The sequence below is a fragment of the Acanthochromis polyacanthus genome, chromosome 4 (genome assembly GCF_021347895.1).
Source record: "Acanthochromis polyacanthus isolate Apoly-LR-REF ecotype Palm Island chromosome 4, KAUST_Apoly_ChrSc, whole genome shotgun sequence".
NCBI classification, from domain to species: Eukaryota; Metazoa; Chordata; class Actinopteri; family Pomacentridae; genus Acanthochromis; species Acanthochromis polyacanthus.
Window position 1 is genome coordinate 4,047,530 of NC_067116.1, and position 16,059 is coordinate 4,063,588.

Here is a 16,059-nt window from a genome sequence, read left to right on the forward strand (position 1 = left end):
CTGATGTCCATATTTTTAACATTTTTGGGAAATTTTTGAACATTTTTTGGTAGAAAAAAATAGCTCATTAAAATGTTTCTTTAAGAACATTCACATAAAAACCAACCAAAATCCAGTGATATTCACTGGATTTTGGTTGGTTTTTATGTGAATGTTCTTAAAGAAAATAGAAGTTTTACCGACATACGTGTAATCACTTTAGATATTTTTAGGACTTTTTTTGGAAGATTTTTACTCATTTTTTGAAAATATTTACAAGAATTTTCTTGCCAATTTAGGCTTTCTTTTAAATAAAACTTTTAATGGAAACTTTTATGCAATTATTGGAATTTTCTTCCTGGAATTTTTTGCAAATTTTCACAAATTTGGGGAAATCTTTCACTGAATTTTTGTTTTTTTTTAGAAAAGGAAACAATACTTTTTGGTGTCTGTAAATGAAAACAACAGGAGGGTTAAAGGAAAGAGAGGAGAATGGAGACGATGGACGGACCGACATCATGGAAACACACGGAAAGAGATCAGATTAGATGGAGAGAAATAATCGGCTACACTCAACGGAACGGTGACTGATCGATCGATCGATTAAGCTTCAATTAAACACACTAGAGTGAAACACTGAGGCCTCACAGCTGGTTTTATCTTCATTATTCTGTTTTTAAAGCAGAAACTAACTTTGTTTCAGAAGAACTTTGGTGCAGATTCCAGAAGAGGCAGAAATGTTCGAAGACGGAATCTGAAGGTCCAGGAATTAAGAGGAGAATGAAAAGGAGAAGGAGCCACATGTTCTGACACTTCTACAGCCTGTACTGGAGTTTTTTGGACTATTTCTATTTGCCTTCCATCAATATAACCTTTAAATACCACGTTTTAATAACATGTACGGACCACTGCAATACACTGATTTAAAGTTCAACAAACCTAAAAATAAAGAACAAAATGAGCAAAACTTAGACACAAAACAACCCAAATTAGAGAATAAAAGAACTAAATTACTCATTTTGATGATTCTGTGTCTCGCTTTCATGATTTTGTTGTTTTTGTGGTTTTGTCTCTCATTCTAATAATTGTGCGTCTCATTTTTAGGATTTTGTTTCTCATTTTCATAATTCTGTCATTTTTGCCATTTTGTCTCTGGTTTTAATGATTTTGTTCCTCGTTTTGATAATTGTGTGTCTCGTATTATGATTTTGTTGTTTTTGTAATTTTTGTGTCTCGTTTTTGTTGTCTCGTTTTTGTTGTTGTGCGTCTCGTTTTTGTTGTCTCGTTTTTGTTGTGTGTTGTTTTTGTTGTTGTGTGTCTTGTTTTTGTGATTTTGCGTCTCGTTTTTGTTGTCTCGTTTTTGTTGTTGTGCGTCTCGTTTTTGTTGTGTGTCTCTTTTTTGTTGTCTCGTTTTTGTTATTTTGCATCTCGTTTTTGTTGTGCGCCTCACTTTTGTTGTTGTGTCTCGTCTTTGTTGTTGTGTGTCTCATTTTTGTTGTGCGCCTCATTTTTGTTGTGTCTCGTTTTTATTTTGCATCTCGTTTTTGTTGTGCGCCTCATTTTTGTTGTTGTGTCTCGTTTTTGTTGTGTGTCTTGTTTTTGTTGTTGTGTGTCTTGTTTTTGTGATTTTGCGTCTCGTTTTTGTTGTCTCGTTTTTGTTGTGCGTCTCGTTTTTGTTGTGTGTCTCTTTTTTGTTGTGTCTCGTTTTTGTTATTTTGCATCTCGTTTTTGTTGTGCGTCTCGTTTTTGTTGTGTCTCGTTTTTGTTATTTTGCATCTCGTTTTTGTTGTGCGCCTCACTTTTGTTGTTGTGTCTCGTCTTTGTTGTGTGTCTCGTTTTTGTTGTGCGCCTCATTTTTGTTGTGTGTCTCGTTTTTGTTTTGCGTCTCGTTTTTGTTGTGTCTCATTTTTGTTGTGTGTCTCGTTTTTGTTGTGTGTCTCGTTTTTGTTGATGTGTGTCTCATTTTTGTTTTGCGTCTCGTTTTTGTTGTCTCGTTTTTGTTTTGCGTCTCGTTTTTGTTGTGTCTCATTTTTGTTGTGTGTCTCGTTTTTGTTGTGTGTCTCGTTTTTGTTGATGTGTGTCTCATTTTTGTTTTGCGTCTCGTTTTTGTTGTCTCGTTTTTGTTGTGTGTCTCGTTTTTGTTGTGTGTCTCGTTTTTGTTATTTTGCGCCTCGTTTTTGTTGTGTGCCTCGTTTTTGTTGTCGTGTGTCTCATTTTTGTTGTTGTTTGCATCTCGTTTTTGTTATTTTGCACCTCGTTTTTGTTGTCTCGTTTTTGTTGTCTCATTTTTGTTGTTTGCATCTCGTTTTTGTTATTTTGCACCTCGTTTTTGTTGTCTCGTTTTTGTTGTCTCATTTTTGTTGTTGTTTGCATCTCGTTTTTGTTATTTTGCACCTCGTTTTTGTTGTCTCGTTTTTGTTGTCTCATTTTTGTTGTTTGCATCTCGTTTTTGTTATTTTGCACCTCGTTTTTGTTGTCTCGTTTTTGTTGTCTCATTTTTGTTGTTTGCATCTCGTTTTTGTTATTTTGCACCTCGTTTTTGTTGTCTCGTTTTTGTTGTCTCATTTTTGTTGTTGTTTGCATCTCGTTTTTGTTATTTTGCGTCTCGTTTTTGTTGGGTGTCTCATTTTTGTTGTTGTGTGTCTCATTGTTGTTGTTTGCATCTCGTTTTTGTTATTTTGCACCTCGTTTTTGTTGTCTCGTTTTTGTTGTCTCATTTTTGTTGTTGTTTGCATCTCGTTTTTGTTATTTTGCGTCTCGTTTTTGTTGGGTGTCTCATTTTTGTTGTGTGTCTCATTGTTGTTGTTTGCATCTCGTTTTTGCTATTTTGCACCTCGTTTTTGTTGTCTCGTTTTTGTTGTCTCATTTTTGTTGTTGTTTGCATCTCGTTTTTGTTATTTTGCGCCTCATTTTTGTTGTGTGCGCTCAGACCTGGTGAATGTGTGACACGTTGGTGAATGACGGTCTGTCTGATCTGGTTTAAATCTACCACCGATCAGACATGAAGCTGCTAATAAAGGATAAACTTCTGAAAGGAGACTCTGAGCTTTCCTCATTTTTCCTTCAACATAAATGAAGACATTTGAACTAAACACTGATGCAGAAAATGAATAATTTGGTTCAGAGAAGTAGAAATTCATGAGTTCCTAAATGTGCATCCAGGTTTCAGCAGATCTTTGGTTTTAGAGCAAAATGTTTGTTTTACAGGTTCTGGAGATGATTTTAAGCTCTACTGCTGTCTAATGTTGAACAGAATAAAACTCTGAAATGACACTAAAACCATGAAATGATAAAACCAGACTGGATCAGCTGTTAGTTTGCTTTTTATTCTACAGATCTTTTAGGTTCTTTCCGTCCGATGCTTCGTCGTTCGACTTTCATTTTACTGTGATATAAACTGGAGGCAGAAAGGAAAACTACAGACTTTAAAATAATAAAATAATTAAAAATAATTGAACACCAACTCATGGAAACCTCAAAATGTTTCCTTCGACTTCAACAAACCAAAGACAGAAAACAGAGTTTATTGTAAGTTAAAAATGAAGAGGTTTAATCTGATTATTGGTTTACTGAATACTGTCCATCAGATATAAAACTCTGTAGTGTTTATTTATTTCATCATCATTTAAGGTTTTATTATAACCACATCATTTCATTCTAATCCATTATTTTGCTTTTATTTACATTTTGTTTTTGGTTCTGGATGCTGCAGACTGAACTAGATGTTTGTTTTTATGAACCATGAAGTTTTTTTTTTACTTCTATCAGTCCGATGCCTTGTCCGTCTTCATCTCTTCTTTCTGTTTTTGTGTTTTTGTTAGATCAACTCTGTGTTTTTAATTTGCTTTATGACTCAGTCTGACTTTGATATAAACTGACTTTAAAAGGAAAGCTGTTCCTCATGCAGGTTAAATGTACTTCTACACGTTTGTCAGAATTAATCAGACATGAATCAAACAGATTCTGTCTCAGACGTGGATTATTAAGGTTTATTTCTGCAGATCTGTCTTCATCTAACTGTTTTTTTCTGGATTTCTGCCATTTATTCTGCGTCTCTTTATCCGTTTGTCTCTTTCTGCTTGTTTTGCTTTTGCTTTCATTTCTGCTTCTCCTCGTCTCTGAGCATCTTTTAGCGTCTTTCTGTTGATATGAAGTTGTGACTATTTTCATCAATAATCGGTTTGAGTCATTTTTAAAACACAAACTGTTTAAATTCTGTGATTTCAGCTCCTTAAAAATGAATATTTTCAGGTTTCTATCCTCCTCTGACAGTAAACTTTAGATCTTTGGACTAAACGACCAACAGATCAACTCGTCCAGAAAATATCCGATGAAAAAGAATGTTGATGATTTTCAGCTCCGATCTTTATTCCATCAGTTTCTCTCTTTCTGTTTCTCTGTTTTTATTTTATTTTTTTTGTTCTGTGTGAAAATGCTTCTGGTCTGTTTGTGTCTCTGTAAAGTAAAGAAAACATCAGAGCTTCTGATCCATCATTAGTTTTCTGTTTAACAGGTCGCCTCGTTTATTTGGGCTCTTTTCCTTCATCTGCTTCCATTTTTGGTCTTTGAGTCTCATTTTCTTAAACAACAAATATTTTTTCTCTGTTTTCTGACATTGTTAGGAACCAAATAACCGACACAGCGATAAATAATTTAAAATATTTATGAGTTCAGAGAAAACAGAAAAAAAAAAATCACTGCTTCTGTTGATGAAATCTTCACCGAGCAAAGTTTGAACCTGTTTGGTCTTTTTGAAGATTAGAAAGCAAGAATAAGATGAAGAAGAGGAAGAAAAGGAAGAAGGAGAAAGAGAAGAAGAAGAAAAGAAGAGGAAAAGAAGAGGAAGAACAGGTAGACAAAAAAGAGGGAAGAAAAGAAGAAGAGGAGGAACAGGTAGACAAAAAAAGAGAAGAAAAGAGGAAGAGGAAAAAGAAGAGGAAGAAAAGGAAGAAGGATAAAGAGAAGAAGAAGAAAAGAAGAGGAAAAAGAAGAGGAAGAACAGGAAGATGAAGAAAAAGAAGAAAAGAGGAAGAGAAAAAAGACAAAGCAGAATAAGAAGAAAAGAGGAAGAAGATTAAGAAAAAGAGGAAGAAGAAAAAAGACAGTGAAGAAGAAGAAAGAGGAAGAACAGGACAAGGAACAAGAGAAAGAAAATGAAGGAGAAGAAAAACAGGAAGAAGAGGAAGAAGAAATTGAAGAAACAGAAGAAGGAAAAGAGGAAGAAAGAGAGAAAGAAGAAAAGAAAAAGGAAGAACTAGAAGATGAAGAAGAAAAGAAAATAAAGAAAATAGAGGAAGAAGAAGAATACAAAGAAGTAAAGAAGAACAACAATAAGAAGACGACGAAGAGGAGGAAGAAGAGGAAGAAGAAGTAGAACAACAACAACAACAACAAAAAGAAGAAAACAACAACAAAAGAAAAGGAAGAATATGAAGAAGAAGAACAACAAAAGAAGAAGTAGAAGAAGAAGTGGTCCAGTTTGAGTTTCTCTCCATGAGGACGTCCTGCCAGAACCTGAAGCCCTCAGAGATGTGGAGCTGCAGCGGATGTACATTTTGTGAATTCCCCGGCGCTGAACCCTGGGCATCGCTGCGCCGCACAGCGAGCTGCCGTGCCAAGATTCAGGCTGCCAGAACAAAGAGGCCTGTATTTTTAGAGCGAGCAGCATGGCTACAGGTGGTGAGGAGTCAGAACTCAAGTCCTCCACTCCTACAAGATCCTCCGGAAAAAGAAAGGCCTCCGCAGTCGAGGAGTGGAGGAATCAGAAAAACGTAGGAGAAAAAAAAGAGAAATTAAAAATGTACTTTGCCAAAAGTAGTGAAACGCCGCGGCGGGTAAGAATGAGGAGGTTTTTCTGGGTGTGTAGGTTGCAGAGTGTCTACAAAGTTTTGAAGACCTTTCTGATGCCAGTTAGAGAGGAACTCAGGAGGTTTTAATAACCGAAATAAACAGCCGTCCCAGTATTTTAGGAGTTTATTAAAATACATCAGGACCTCCAGCGCCTCTGAGGTTAGATAATCGGAGCCAAACATTTCCCAGACTTATTTCATGAAAACACTCTCCGTGGCCTTCAGTAGAACAACGTCTACACACTCCTGGTCTCCTCAGACTTCGGCCTCTTTGTTCCAAACAACACAAATCTTCACGCTGGAAGTTCCTTCTTCTAGTTTCTCCTGCTTCAATCTGACCCTCGACTCAAAAAACGAAGACAGAAGAAAAGATGGTAGGACATCTAACAACTCTTTAGTTTGTTGTCTCTTTGTGCTTGTTTTGTGTGTTTTAGTTGTGTTTTCGGATCCTTTCTGGGCATTTGTGTCTCTTTGTGGTTGGTTTGTGTCTCTTTGTAGTTTTGTGTGTCTGTGTGGATGTTTTGTGTCTCTTTATGGTTGTTTTGTCTCCGAGTGGCTGTTTCGTGTCTCTTTGTGGTCGTTTTGTGTCTCTGTGGTTGTTTTGTGTCTCTTTGTGTCTCTTTGTGGTCGTATTGTCTCTTTGTGGTTGTTTTGTGTCTCTTTGTGGTCGTATTGTGTCTCTTTGTGGTCGTATTGTGTCTCTTTGTGGTCGTTTTGTGTCTCTGTGGTTGTTTTGTGTCTCTTTGTGGTCGTTTTGCGGTTATTTTGTGTCTCTTTGTGGTCGGTTTGTGGTTATTTTGTGTCTCTGTGGTCGTTTTGTGTCTCTTTGTGGTTGTTTTGTGTCTCTTTGTGGTCGTTTTTTGTCTCTTTGTGGTCGTTTTGTGTCTCTTTGTGGTCGTTTTGTGTCTATGTGGTTATTTTGTGTCTCTTTGTGGTCGTTTCATGTCTCTTTGTGGTCGTTTCGTGTCTCTTTGTGGTCGTTTCGTGTCTCTTTGTGGTCGTTTCGTGTCTCTTTGTGGTCGTTTCGTGTCTCTTTGTGGTCGTTTCATGTCTCTTTGTGGTCGTTTCGTGTCTCTTTGTGGTCGTTTTGTGTCTATGTGGTTATTTTGTGTCTCTTTGTGGTCGTTTCATGTCTCTTTGTGGTCGTTTCGTGTCTCTTTGTGGTCGTTTCGTGTCTCTTTGTGGTCGTTTCGTGTCTCTTTGTGGTCGTTTCGTGTCTCTTTGTGGTCGTTTCGTGTCTCTTTGTGGTCGTTTCGTGTCTCTTTGTGGTCGTTTCGTGTCTCTTTGTGGTCGTTTCGTGTCTCTTTGTGGTCGTTTCGTGTCTCTTTGTGGTCGTTTCGTGTCTCTGTGTGGTCGTTTCGTGTCTCTGTGTGGTTGTTTTGTGTCTGTTTGTGGTTGTTTTGTGTCTCTGTGGTCGTTTTTTGTCTCTTTGTGGTCGTTTCGTGTCTCTTTGTGGTCGTTTCGTGTCTCTTTGTGGTCGTTTCGTGTCTCTGTGTGGTCGTTTCGTGTCTCTGTGTGGTCGTTTTGTGTCTGTTTGTGGTTGTTTTGTGTCTCTGTGGTCGTTTTGTGTCTATGTGGTTATTTTGTGTCTCTTTGTGGTCATATTGTGTCTCTTTGCGGTTGTTGTGTGTCTCTTTGTGGTTATTTTGTGCCTCTGTGGTCATTTTGTGTCTCTGTATTTGCTTCTACCTCTGATGTCGGTTATTGTCTCTTTCTGGTCTTTGTGTTTCTCTGTTCGTGGCTTTTTGTCGCTTCTCCGTGTCTCTTCATGTTTGTTTTAAATAATTTTGCGTCTCTTTGCTGTTTTCTTTGCTGCTCATCGGTTTATTTAGAAGAAGTCAGACTGAACAGTAACTCTGTAAACTACAACTGGACGTCAGTTTAAGAAGTTTTTTTATGGATAAACCTGAACTTTAGCAGTTTCACTCAGAACAGAACAAAATGTTTGGGCGAGAAGCATTTTTCAGGTATGAAACCATCCTGTTTTATCCTCTTATTGCCTCCAACCATCTTTCACTCTTCTCTGACAGCCGCAGTAACCGGAAAACGTTTGGCAGCAGCCGGCCGACCGTCCTTCAGGCGAGATGTGGAGAAACGGCGAAAACTTGATTCATTTAGTTTAGTGGAAAATGTTGCAGGTCGGAGAAAAACAAGAGTCACGACCTGAGAAGTCCGTTTTAATCCGACAAGGTGGAGGAATAAAGACGGAAAACGCCTTTGAGCTCATTAATAATGCTTCTGTTTAAGTTAATCAGAGGTTCTTCAGTGCAGAATTCATCGATCTTTTGAAGTTCAGGAAACTTCTAATGAAATTACATTCAAACAACAGAGTTAAAGGAAGCAGATTTTCTGTGCAATCAAAGATATTTTTAAGAACTGGCAGCAAAAACAGTCTTTCGTTGATTACTCATGAAAATGAAGCTGTTCCAAGTTGTTTTGTCCTAAATTACCATAATTCTGAAGTTTTTTAGAGTTGCAAATTCAAGAAATCAGGGATGTCCACCATGAGGCCCACGGCCCAAAACTGGTCCTCCTCTCGTGTTTCTGTCATTTTGTGTTTCCTTTTCGTCTCATTTTCTTTCATTTTGTGTATCATTTTTGTAATATTTTGTCTTTTTTCGTTGTTTCTTTGACAGATTTTATTGGTTTCTCTCATGTTTTTGCTGTTTTATTTCTCATTTTTTTTGTTTTCTTCCTTGTTTTGGTGATTTTGCGTCTCATTTTTGTAATCATTTGTCTTGTTTTGGTTGTTTTTTGTCTAATTTTTATTGCTTGTCTCATATTTTTGTCATTTTGTGTCTTGTTTTCGTCATTTGTCCATTTTTTGCAACTTTGTCTAATTTTTTTGTCTCTGTTTTGTTTTGTCATTTGTCTCATTTCTTATCATTTTGTGTCATGTTTTGTGTCTCATTTTTGTTATACGTCTTGCTTTTGTTGTTTTTTGTCTGACTTTTGTTGTTTATCTCATATTTTTGTCGTTTTGTGTTTCCTTTTTGTCTTGATTGTGTTTTTTGTCTTATTTTTGTCAGTTCATGTTTGGCTTTATTCATTGTTTTTTGTATCGTTTTGTGTTTTTTTGTTGTCTTGCTTGTCTTGTTTCTCTTCTTTTTTGTGGCTTTGTTTCTTGCTTTTGTCATTTTGGTCACGTTTGTGTCATTGAGTAAATTTTTGTCTCACTTTTGTGCTGCTTGTCTTATTTTCTGTCATTTTCTGTCTCATTTTTGTAATATTTTGTCTTGTTTTTGTTGTTTTTGTCTTTTATGTCTTCTTTTGTGGTTGTGATCCTCCAGTAAATCCTCTGTGGTTCAGTACCAGGTGACTAAATGTTGTGTTCCTTTGTAGACACTCTGATCTGGAAGTTATAATGTGGAAATGATAAACTGAGGATGAATGGGTTCGTATACTGTGATTTCAGTGGAGATCAAACTGGACTGAAAGTAGAACTAAGATGAGTTTGACTGCCCTGGTTTAGATGGTTTTAGGTTTCTAACATTGTTTAGATGGATGATAAACTATTGTTGCATTATCTTAACATTTTGTCTAATCTAAACTCAATTTTTTCCAAATAACCCTAACCCTACAACTAAATTCATGTTGAATTACTTCATGAAATCTCTTCCTTTTGAGGTCAAGATTTTAAATCACTTTATTTCATTTTATTAAGAGAAATCAGGTCCCTATGTAGGTTATATAGCAGCAGGATAGAGACGTCCTGATCCAGTCTGAGTGGATTTTAGTATTTAGTGTCTGCTGATATTACTTTCCTCGATAATACACATTTCAGGTACTGTAGACTAGTTGTAGTTCCTGGTTGTTCCACCAGGTGGAGTCTCTTCCTGTTTAATCCTGTAGAGACCAGAGGAGGCATCACTCAGACTACAGTTAAAGCAGAGAACACTGTGAGAGTTTAGCAGCAACGGGCATCATGACAAAGACTTCTGTTCTACTTAATGAGCTCCAACCAGAACTCATGATTGTAAGAAAGTTGGATCAGTTTGTACAGATTTCTTACATCAGTGACATACGGAGCAGCATCACCTATTATAGCGTCTATTGGCTAAAACACAACATAAATATCCACTGTGGGAGTTTAGCAGCCACAGGAACCATGACAAAGACTTCTGAGGAGGTTCATGGCCTCCAATCAGAACAGAGGTGTTAAATCAAACAGGGATCGGGCAGGAAATGGTTCCAGATCATGTGTCCATGAATAAATAAAACAATAGCAGCACAGGACAAAGATCCAGCATCGTAAATTAATCAGTTATTGATAGCTAATGCTGAATTCTGAAGAAAATTACTTGGCCGACATAAACTAAAGATCTGGTTTCAGTCCCGGTGCAGATAGACTCTTAGAAGTTGAGGAGCGTGGAGGAACCTTCTGGAGTTTCTCACCGTCGTCACTGTGGAGGAACCTGTAGAGTTCACAACGGTTCCACGAGGAACCCCTGCAGCAGAACTTCCTGAAGGATCTCCTCACAAAGGTTCTTCAAAGGACTGTCTACTGGGGTTTGGGTTTCCATTCTGACATCTTCATTTTTGTTCTCAATATAGAGATTTTTTTATTTATTTTACCCCCAAACTGAAGAAAAATGTTAGACAAAGGACAGATTGGATGGATGGATGGATGGATGGATATTTTGTGCATTAATCTGTTGTTAACTGTCCATGCTGAAGAATTGTAACATAAACAACTTCAAAAAAAATTAAAGATTTGACAAATAAAGTAAATAAAACCAGGTGTAAATGCAGGGCGAAAGTGTCGGTTAGATCTAAACCTGACAGACACAAAACTCTTCCAGTAGCCTCTTCTCTGAACTGAGCTGTTAAAGGTTCCTCCAGGGTTCCATAAAAATCTCCAGAGTTCCTCGAGGTTCCTCTAATTCTAAGACCCCAATCGGTTGTAAAAATGCGTTTTTAGAACTGCGTCTGCTGTTATTAGAAATATGTTTTGTCGAGATTTGTCTGCTGTTCCTGGAGGTTGATCTGCAGATCAGATAAAGAGCTTTAAAATCACACAAAGATCTGCCAGAACAACGATCCAGAGCAGAGAACGAGCACATCTGCTCCTCTAAGTGTTAATTTCTGATTTCTAACCGCACAGTTCAAATGTTCTCGTCTAAAGAAAACACTGATTTCCAGCGCAGACACACACAGACTCACACAGGCCTCCTGGGCAGAAGCATGTATGTGCAGGCCCACATGTATGTTCTCCAACAGGGAGTTAACCTGCAGCTGGGCCTGACCGAGGAGGAGGAGGATGGGGGAGGAGGGGGAGGCCGAGGTCTTAAGGTGAAGCTGTGCCTAAAGATAAAGAAGCTGGTGGGGGAGAAGCTCAGCAGACACACCAGGGTTTCCCTCCAACATCCCTAGACGGAGCAGGAGTCTGAACAATCTGAGCCGTTCACCACCATCAGCTCCACGTTCTTCTAAAAATACCATCCTGATCAATCAGTGTGTCCCCCTAAAAACACCGTCCTGATCAGTGTGTCCCCTAAAAACACCGTCCTGATCAGTGTGTCCCCGAAAAACACCGTCCTGATCAATCAGTGTGTCCCCCTAAAAACACCGTCCTGATCAATCAGCGTGTCCCCCTAAAAACAAAGTCTTGATAAATCAGTGTGTCCCCTAAAAACACCGTCCTGATCAATCAGTGTCCCCCTAAAAACATCGTACTGATCAATCAGTGTCCCCCTAAAAACACCGTCCTGATCAATCAGTGTGTCCCCTAAAAACATCGTCCTGATCAATCAGTGTCCCCCTAAAAACAAAGTCTTGATCAATCAGTGGGTCCCCCTAAAAACATCGTCCTGATCAATCAGTGTGTCTCCTAAAAACATCGTCCTGATCAATCAGTGTGTCTCCTAAAAACATCGTCCTGATCAATCAGTGTGTCCCCTAAAAACATCGTCCTGATCAATCAGTGTGTCCCCCTAAAAACACCGTCCTGATCAGTGTGTCCCCTAAAAACACCGTCCTGATCAGTGTGTCCCCGAAAAACACCGTCCTGATCAATCAGTGTGTCCCCCTAAAAACACCGTCCTGATCAATCAGTGTGTCCCCCTAAAAACACCGTCCTGATCAATCAGTGTGTCCCCCTAAAAACAAAGTCTTGATAAATCAGTGTGTCCCATAAAAACACCGTCCTGATCAATCAGTGTCCCCCTAAAAACACCGTCCTGATCAATCAGTGTGTCCCCTAAAAACATCGTCCTGATCAATCAGTGTCCCCCTAAAAACAAAGTCTTGATCAATCAGTGTGTCCCCTAAAAACATCGTCCTGATCAGTGTGTCTCCTAAAAACATCGTCCTGATCAATCAGTGTCCCCCTAAAAACAAAGTCTTGATCAATCAGTGTGTCCCCTAAAAACATCGTCCTGATCAGTGTGTCCCCCTAAAAACACCGTCCTGATCAATCAGTGTGTCCCCCTAAAAACACCGTCCTGATCAATCAGCGTGTCCCCCTAAAAACAAAGTCTTGATAAATCAGTGTGTCCCCTAAAAACACCGTCCTGATCAATCAGTGTCCCCCTAAAAACATCGTACTGATCAATCAGTGTCCCCCTAAAAACACCGTCCTGATCAATCAGTGAGTCCCCTAAAAACATCGTCCTGATCAATCAGTGTCCCCCTAAAAACAAAGTCTTGATCAATCAGTGGGTCCCCCTAAAAACATCGTCCTGATCAATCAGTGTGTCTCCTAAAAACATCGTCCTGATCAATCAGTGTGTCCCCTAAAAACATCGTCCTGATCAATCAGTGTGTCCCCCTAAAAACACCGTCCTGATCAGTGTGTCCCCTAAAAACACCGTCCTGATCAGTGTGTCCCCGAAAAACACCGTCCTGATCAATCAGTGTGTCCCCCTAAAAACACCGTCCTGATCAATCAGCGTGTCCCCCTAAAAACAAAGTCTTGATAAATCAGTGTGTCCCCTAAAAACACCGTCCTGATCAATCAGTGTCCCCCTAAAAACATCGTACTGATCAATCAGTGTCCCCCTAAAAACACCGTCTTGATCAATCAGTGTCCCCCTAAAAACATCATCCTGATCAATCAGTGTGTCCCCCTAAAAACATCGTCGTGATCAATCAGTGTCCCCCTAAAAACAAAGTCTTGATTAATCAGTAGGTCTCCTAAAAACATCGTCCTGATCAATCAGTGTCTCCCTAAAAACATCGTCCTGATCAATCAGTGTGTCCCCTGAAAACATCGTCCTGATCAGTGTGTCCCCTAAAAACACCGTCCTAATCAATCAGTGTCCCCCTAAAAAAAGTCTTGCTCAATCAGTGTGTCCCCTAAAAACATCGTCCTGATCAATCAGTGTCCCCCTAAAAAAAGTCTTGATCAATCAGTGTGTCCCCTAAAAACATCGTCCTGATCAGTGTGTCCCCTAAGAACACCGTCCTGATCAATCAGTCTGTCCCCGAAAAACACCGTCCTGATCAATCAGTCTGTCCCCGAAAAACACCGTCCTGATCAATCAGTGTCCCCCTAAAAACATCGTACTGATCAATCAGTGTCCCCCTAAAAACATCGTCCTGATCAATCAGTGTGTCTCCTAAAAACATCGTCCTGATCAATCAGTGTGTCCCCTAAAAACATCGTCCTGATCAATCAGTGTCCCCCTAAAAACAAAGTCTTGATCAATCAGTGTGTCCCCTAAAAACATCGTCCTGATCAGTGTGTCCCCCTAAAAACACCGTCCTGATCAGTGTGTCCCCTAAAAACACCGTCCTGATCAATCAGTCTGTCCCCTAAAAACACCGTCCTGATCAATCAGTGTGTCCCCCTAAAAACACCGTCCTGATCAATCAGCGTGTCGCCCTAAAAACTTCGTCCTGATCAATCAGTGCCCCCTTAAAAACACCGTCCTGATCAATCACTGTGTCTCCTAAAAACATCGTCCTGATCAATCAGTGTCCCCCTAAAAACAAAGTCCTGATCAATCAGTGTGCCCCCTAAAACATCGTCCTGATCAATCAGTGTCCCCCTAAAAACACCGTCCTGATCAATCAGTGTGTCCCCTAAAAACATCGTCCTGATCAATCAGTGTCCCCCTGAAAACAAAGTCTTGATCAATCAGTGTGTCCCCCTAAAAACACCGTGATGATCAATCAGTGTCCCCCTAAAAACATCGTCCTGATCAATCAATTCGTCCGTCCATCTTCACCAGCATCTGTGTCTTAATAACAGCAGCAACCAGACACTCCGCCTGAGGCGTTCAGGTCCGGATCATCCTGAAAGCCCTCTGTAGTTCCTCTGGGTCCACCTCAGGTTCTGCTCCCAGCAGAGCCGTGACCAGAAAAACATCCTCACAATTCAAAACATCCACATCCAGCTGACTGCTGTTAACCTGTGAACCCCAAACCTGCCGCTGGGCTCCAAAGGCTTCAGAGAAATCAGCGAATGACTCGATTTTATCCAACGCAGAGGAAAGAATCCTCAGATATTCAATGTTCTGATGAGGATATCGTCAAAGACAGGCATGGTAATCTCAATGTAAGCTTAAAATCATAATATTTCATCAAAGTCCTGTCACAAAAAATGAAAAAATTGAGACACAAAAAAAGAAAATGGAGATGCAAAACAATAAAAAAGACAAAATGACAAAATCAAGACAAACAGCAAAAAAGACACAAAACGACAAAATGGAGACACAAAACAGCAAAAATGAGACACAAAACACAACAAAACTGAGACAGAAAACAGAGATGACAAGAGACTGAGAGGAAAACCAAAGCTACTGGATGAATAAATAAAGTCAGCACAGCTCAGAAACAGACAACAGAGGAGCAGGTTGTTGGAGATCCATCCAGAGCAGAGTAGAGAGGAAAAGTCTGAAAACAGAAGAACATCGACAGGACGGACGTGTTGATTACAGATTTCATAAAATAAATACAGATTTGTGTTTAATTTCTCTAGTTTCCATCGTTCTGAGTCCTCCTGACAGAAGACGTCTCTGAGTTCTCTCTCCTCCTTCATGATGTTCTGGTTCCTCAGAGCTGCAGGACTTTAGATTAAAATGATCCAGGAGGTTCATCTCTGAAGCTGCATCATTTGTCCTGAACTGATCACACGTTTCTTTAAGTAAAATATTGATTTGTAAAGTGATCAAAGTTGTTCATAAATGAGGTGGAGAAAGGAGGTCAGGTCTTTTTTTCTGAAAGACGAGTTGTGGTTAAATCTAAACCTGAAGCTGGTCCTGGTCTTCATGTCGGGACTCTGATTCACTCCATCCTGATGTTTCTCTGCAGAGAGCTCAGACTAACCAAATCGGACCACAGGGAGCTAATTAACTCTGCATGAGAACCTGTAGAACCAACCAGTAGGGGGCTGCCTCTGCTCCTCCAACAGACCAATCAGGACAGAACAGGTCCAACAAACAGTAAAAGACCTCCTGATCACCAATCAGCAGCTCCATACTTCTGCTGAAGTGTTTCCATCCCTTTAGATCAGATATAACGTCAGATCTGATGCTTCTGGTTTCACCCACATCTAAATCACATCTGATCAGCTGTTTCCATGGCGACGACTCAGACGACTGAACGGTCAGAGACATAAACTCTGGAGAATCTGACTTTTAAATGTCAGATGTGAATTTAAGTTCAGACACTGGGATTATGAAAAGCAACAAATACTGAAGTCATCTCCTGGTGCAGAGCTGCTCTGATCCCAGAGCTCCTGCAACACTTTAACCTCCAGAAAGACCCAGAAACATCTGAGATCATCTAATAAGCTGAGTCCAAACAGAGAAACTTCAACTGGAAGAATAAGAACAAGAAGAGGGAGGTGATGGAGGAGAAGTAGAAGAAGAGGAAGAAGAAAAAGAAGAAGAAGGAGTAGAAGTAGTAGAAAAAGAAGGAGTAGAAGGAGTAGAAAAAGGAGTAGTAGAAGAAGAAGAAGGAGTAGAAAAAGAAGAAGTTGTCATGAGAAGCTGGTTTGGCTGTGTGGAACACCTGATGTTCAGGAGCTTCTGGTACCTGGTAGTCCAGGATGCTGAATCCGAGGCCTTTATCTTTCTCCTTCTGCAGCTCCAACATCTCAACATCTGGAGACCACAGAGCCAGCTCTCCTTCATCATCATCATCATCATCATCATCATCCCCCTCTTCGTCCTCTTCCTCCTCCTCGCTGTGTGGAGGCGTCTCCTCCTTCAGCTCCTCCTCTACAGGTGATACCTGCTCCTAAAACACATCCAGAGTTCAGGTGGTGAGATCTGACCTGAGAACC

The 16,059-nt window shown here is 39.6% G+C and overlaps 1 protein-coding gene across 1 annotated transcript in view; it reads right to left on the reverse strand.

Moving 5' to 3' along the window:
* Window positions 1–16,059, reverse strand: part of patj (PATJ crumbs cell polarity complex component) — a 168,280-nt gene that overhangs the window by 107,737 nt on the left and 44,484 nt on the right. The window contains exon 18 of the mRNA XM_051947482.1: window positions 15,810–16,013. Within this exon, the coding sequence (XP_051803442.1) occupies window positions 15,810–16,013 (204 nt within the window). The remainder of the gene's footprint in view (window positions 1–15,809; window positions 16,014–16,059) is intronic.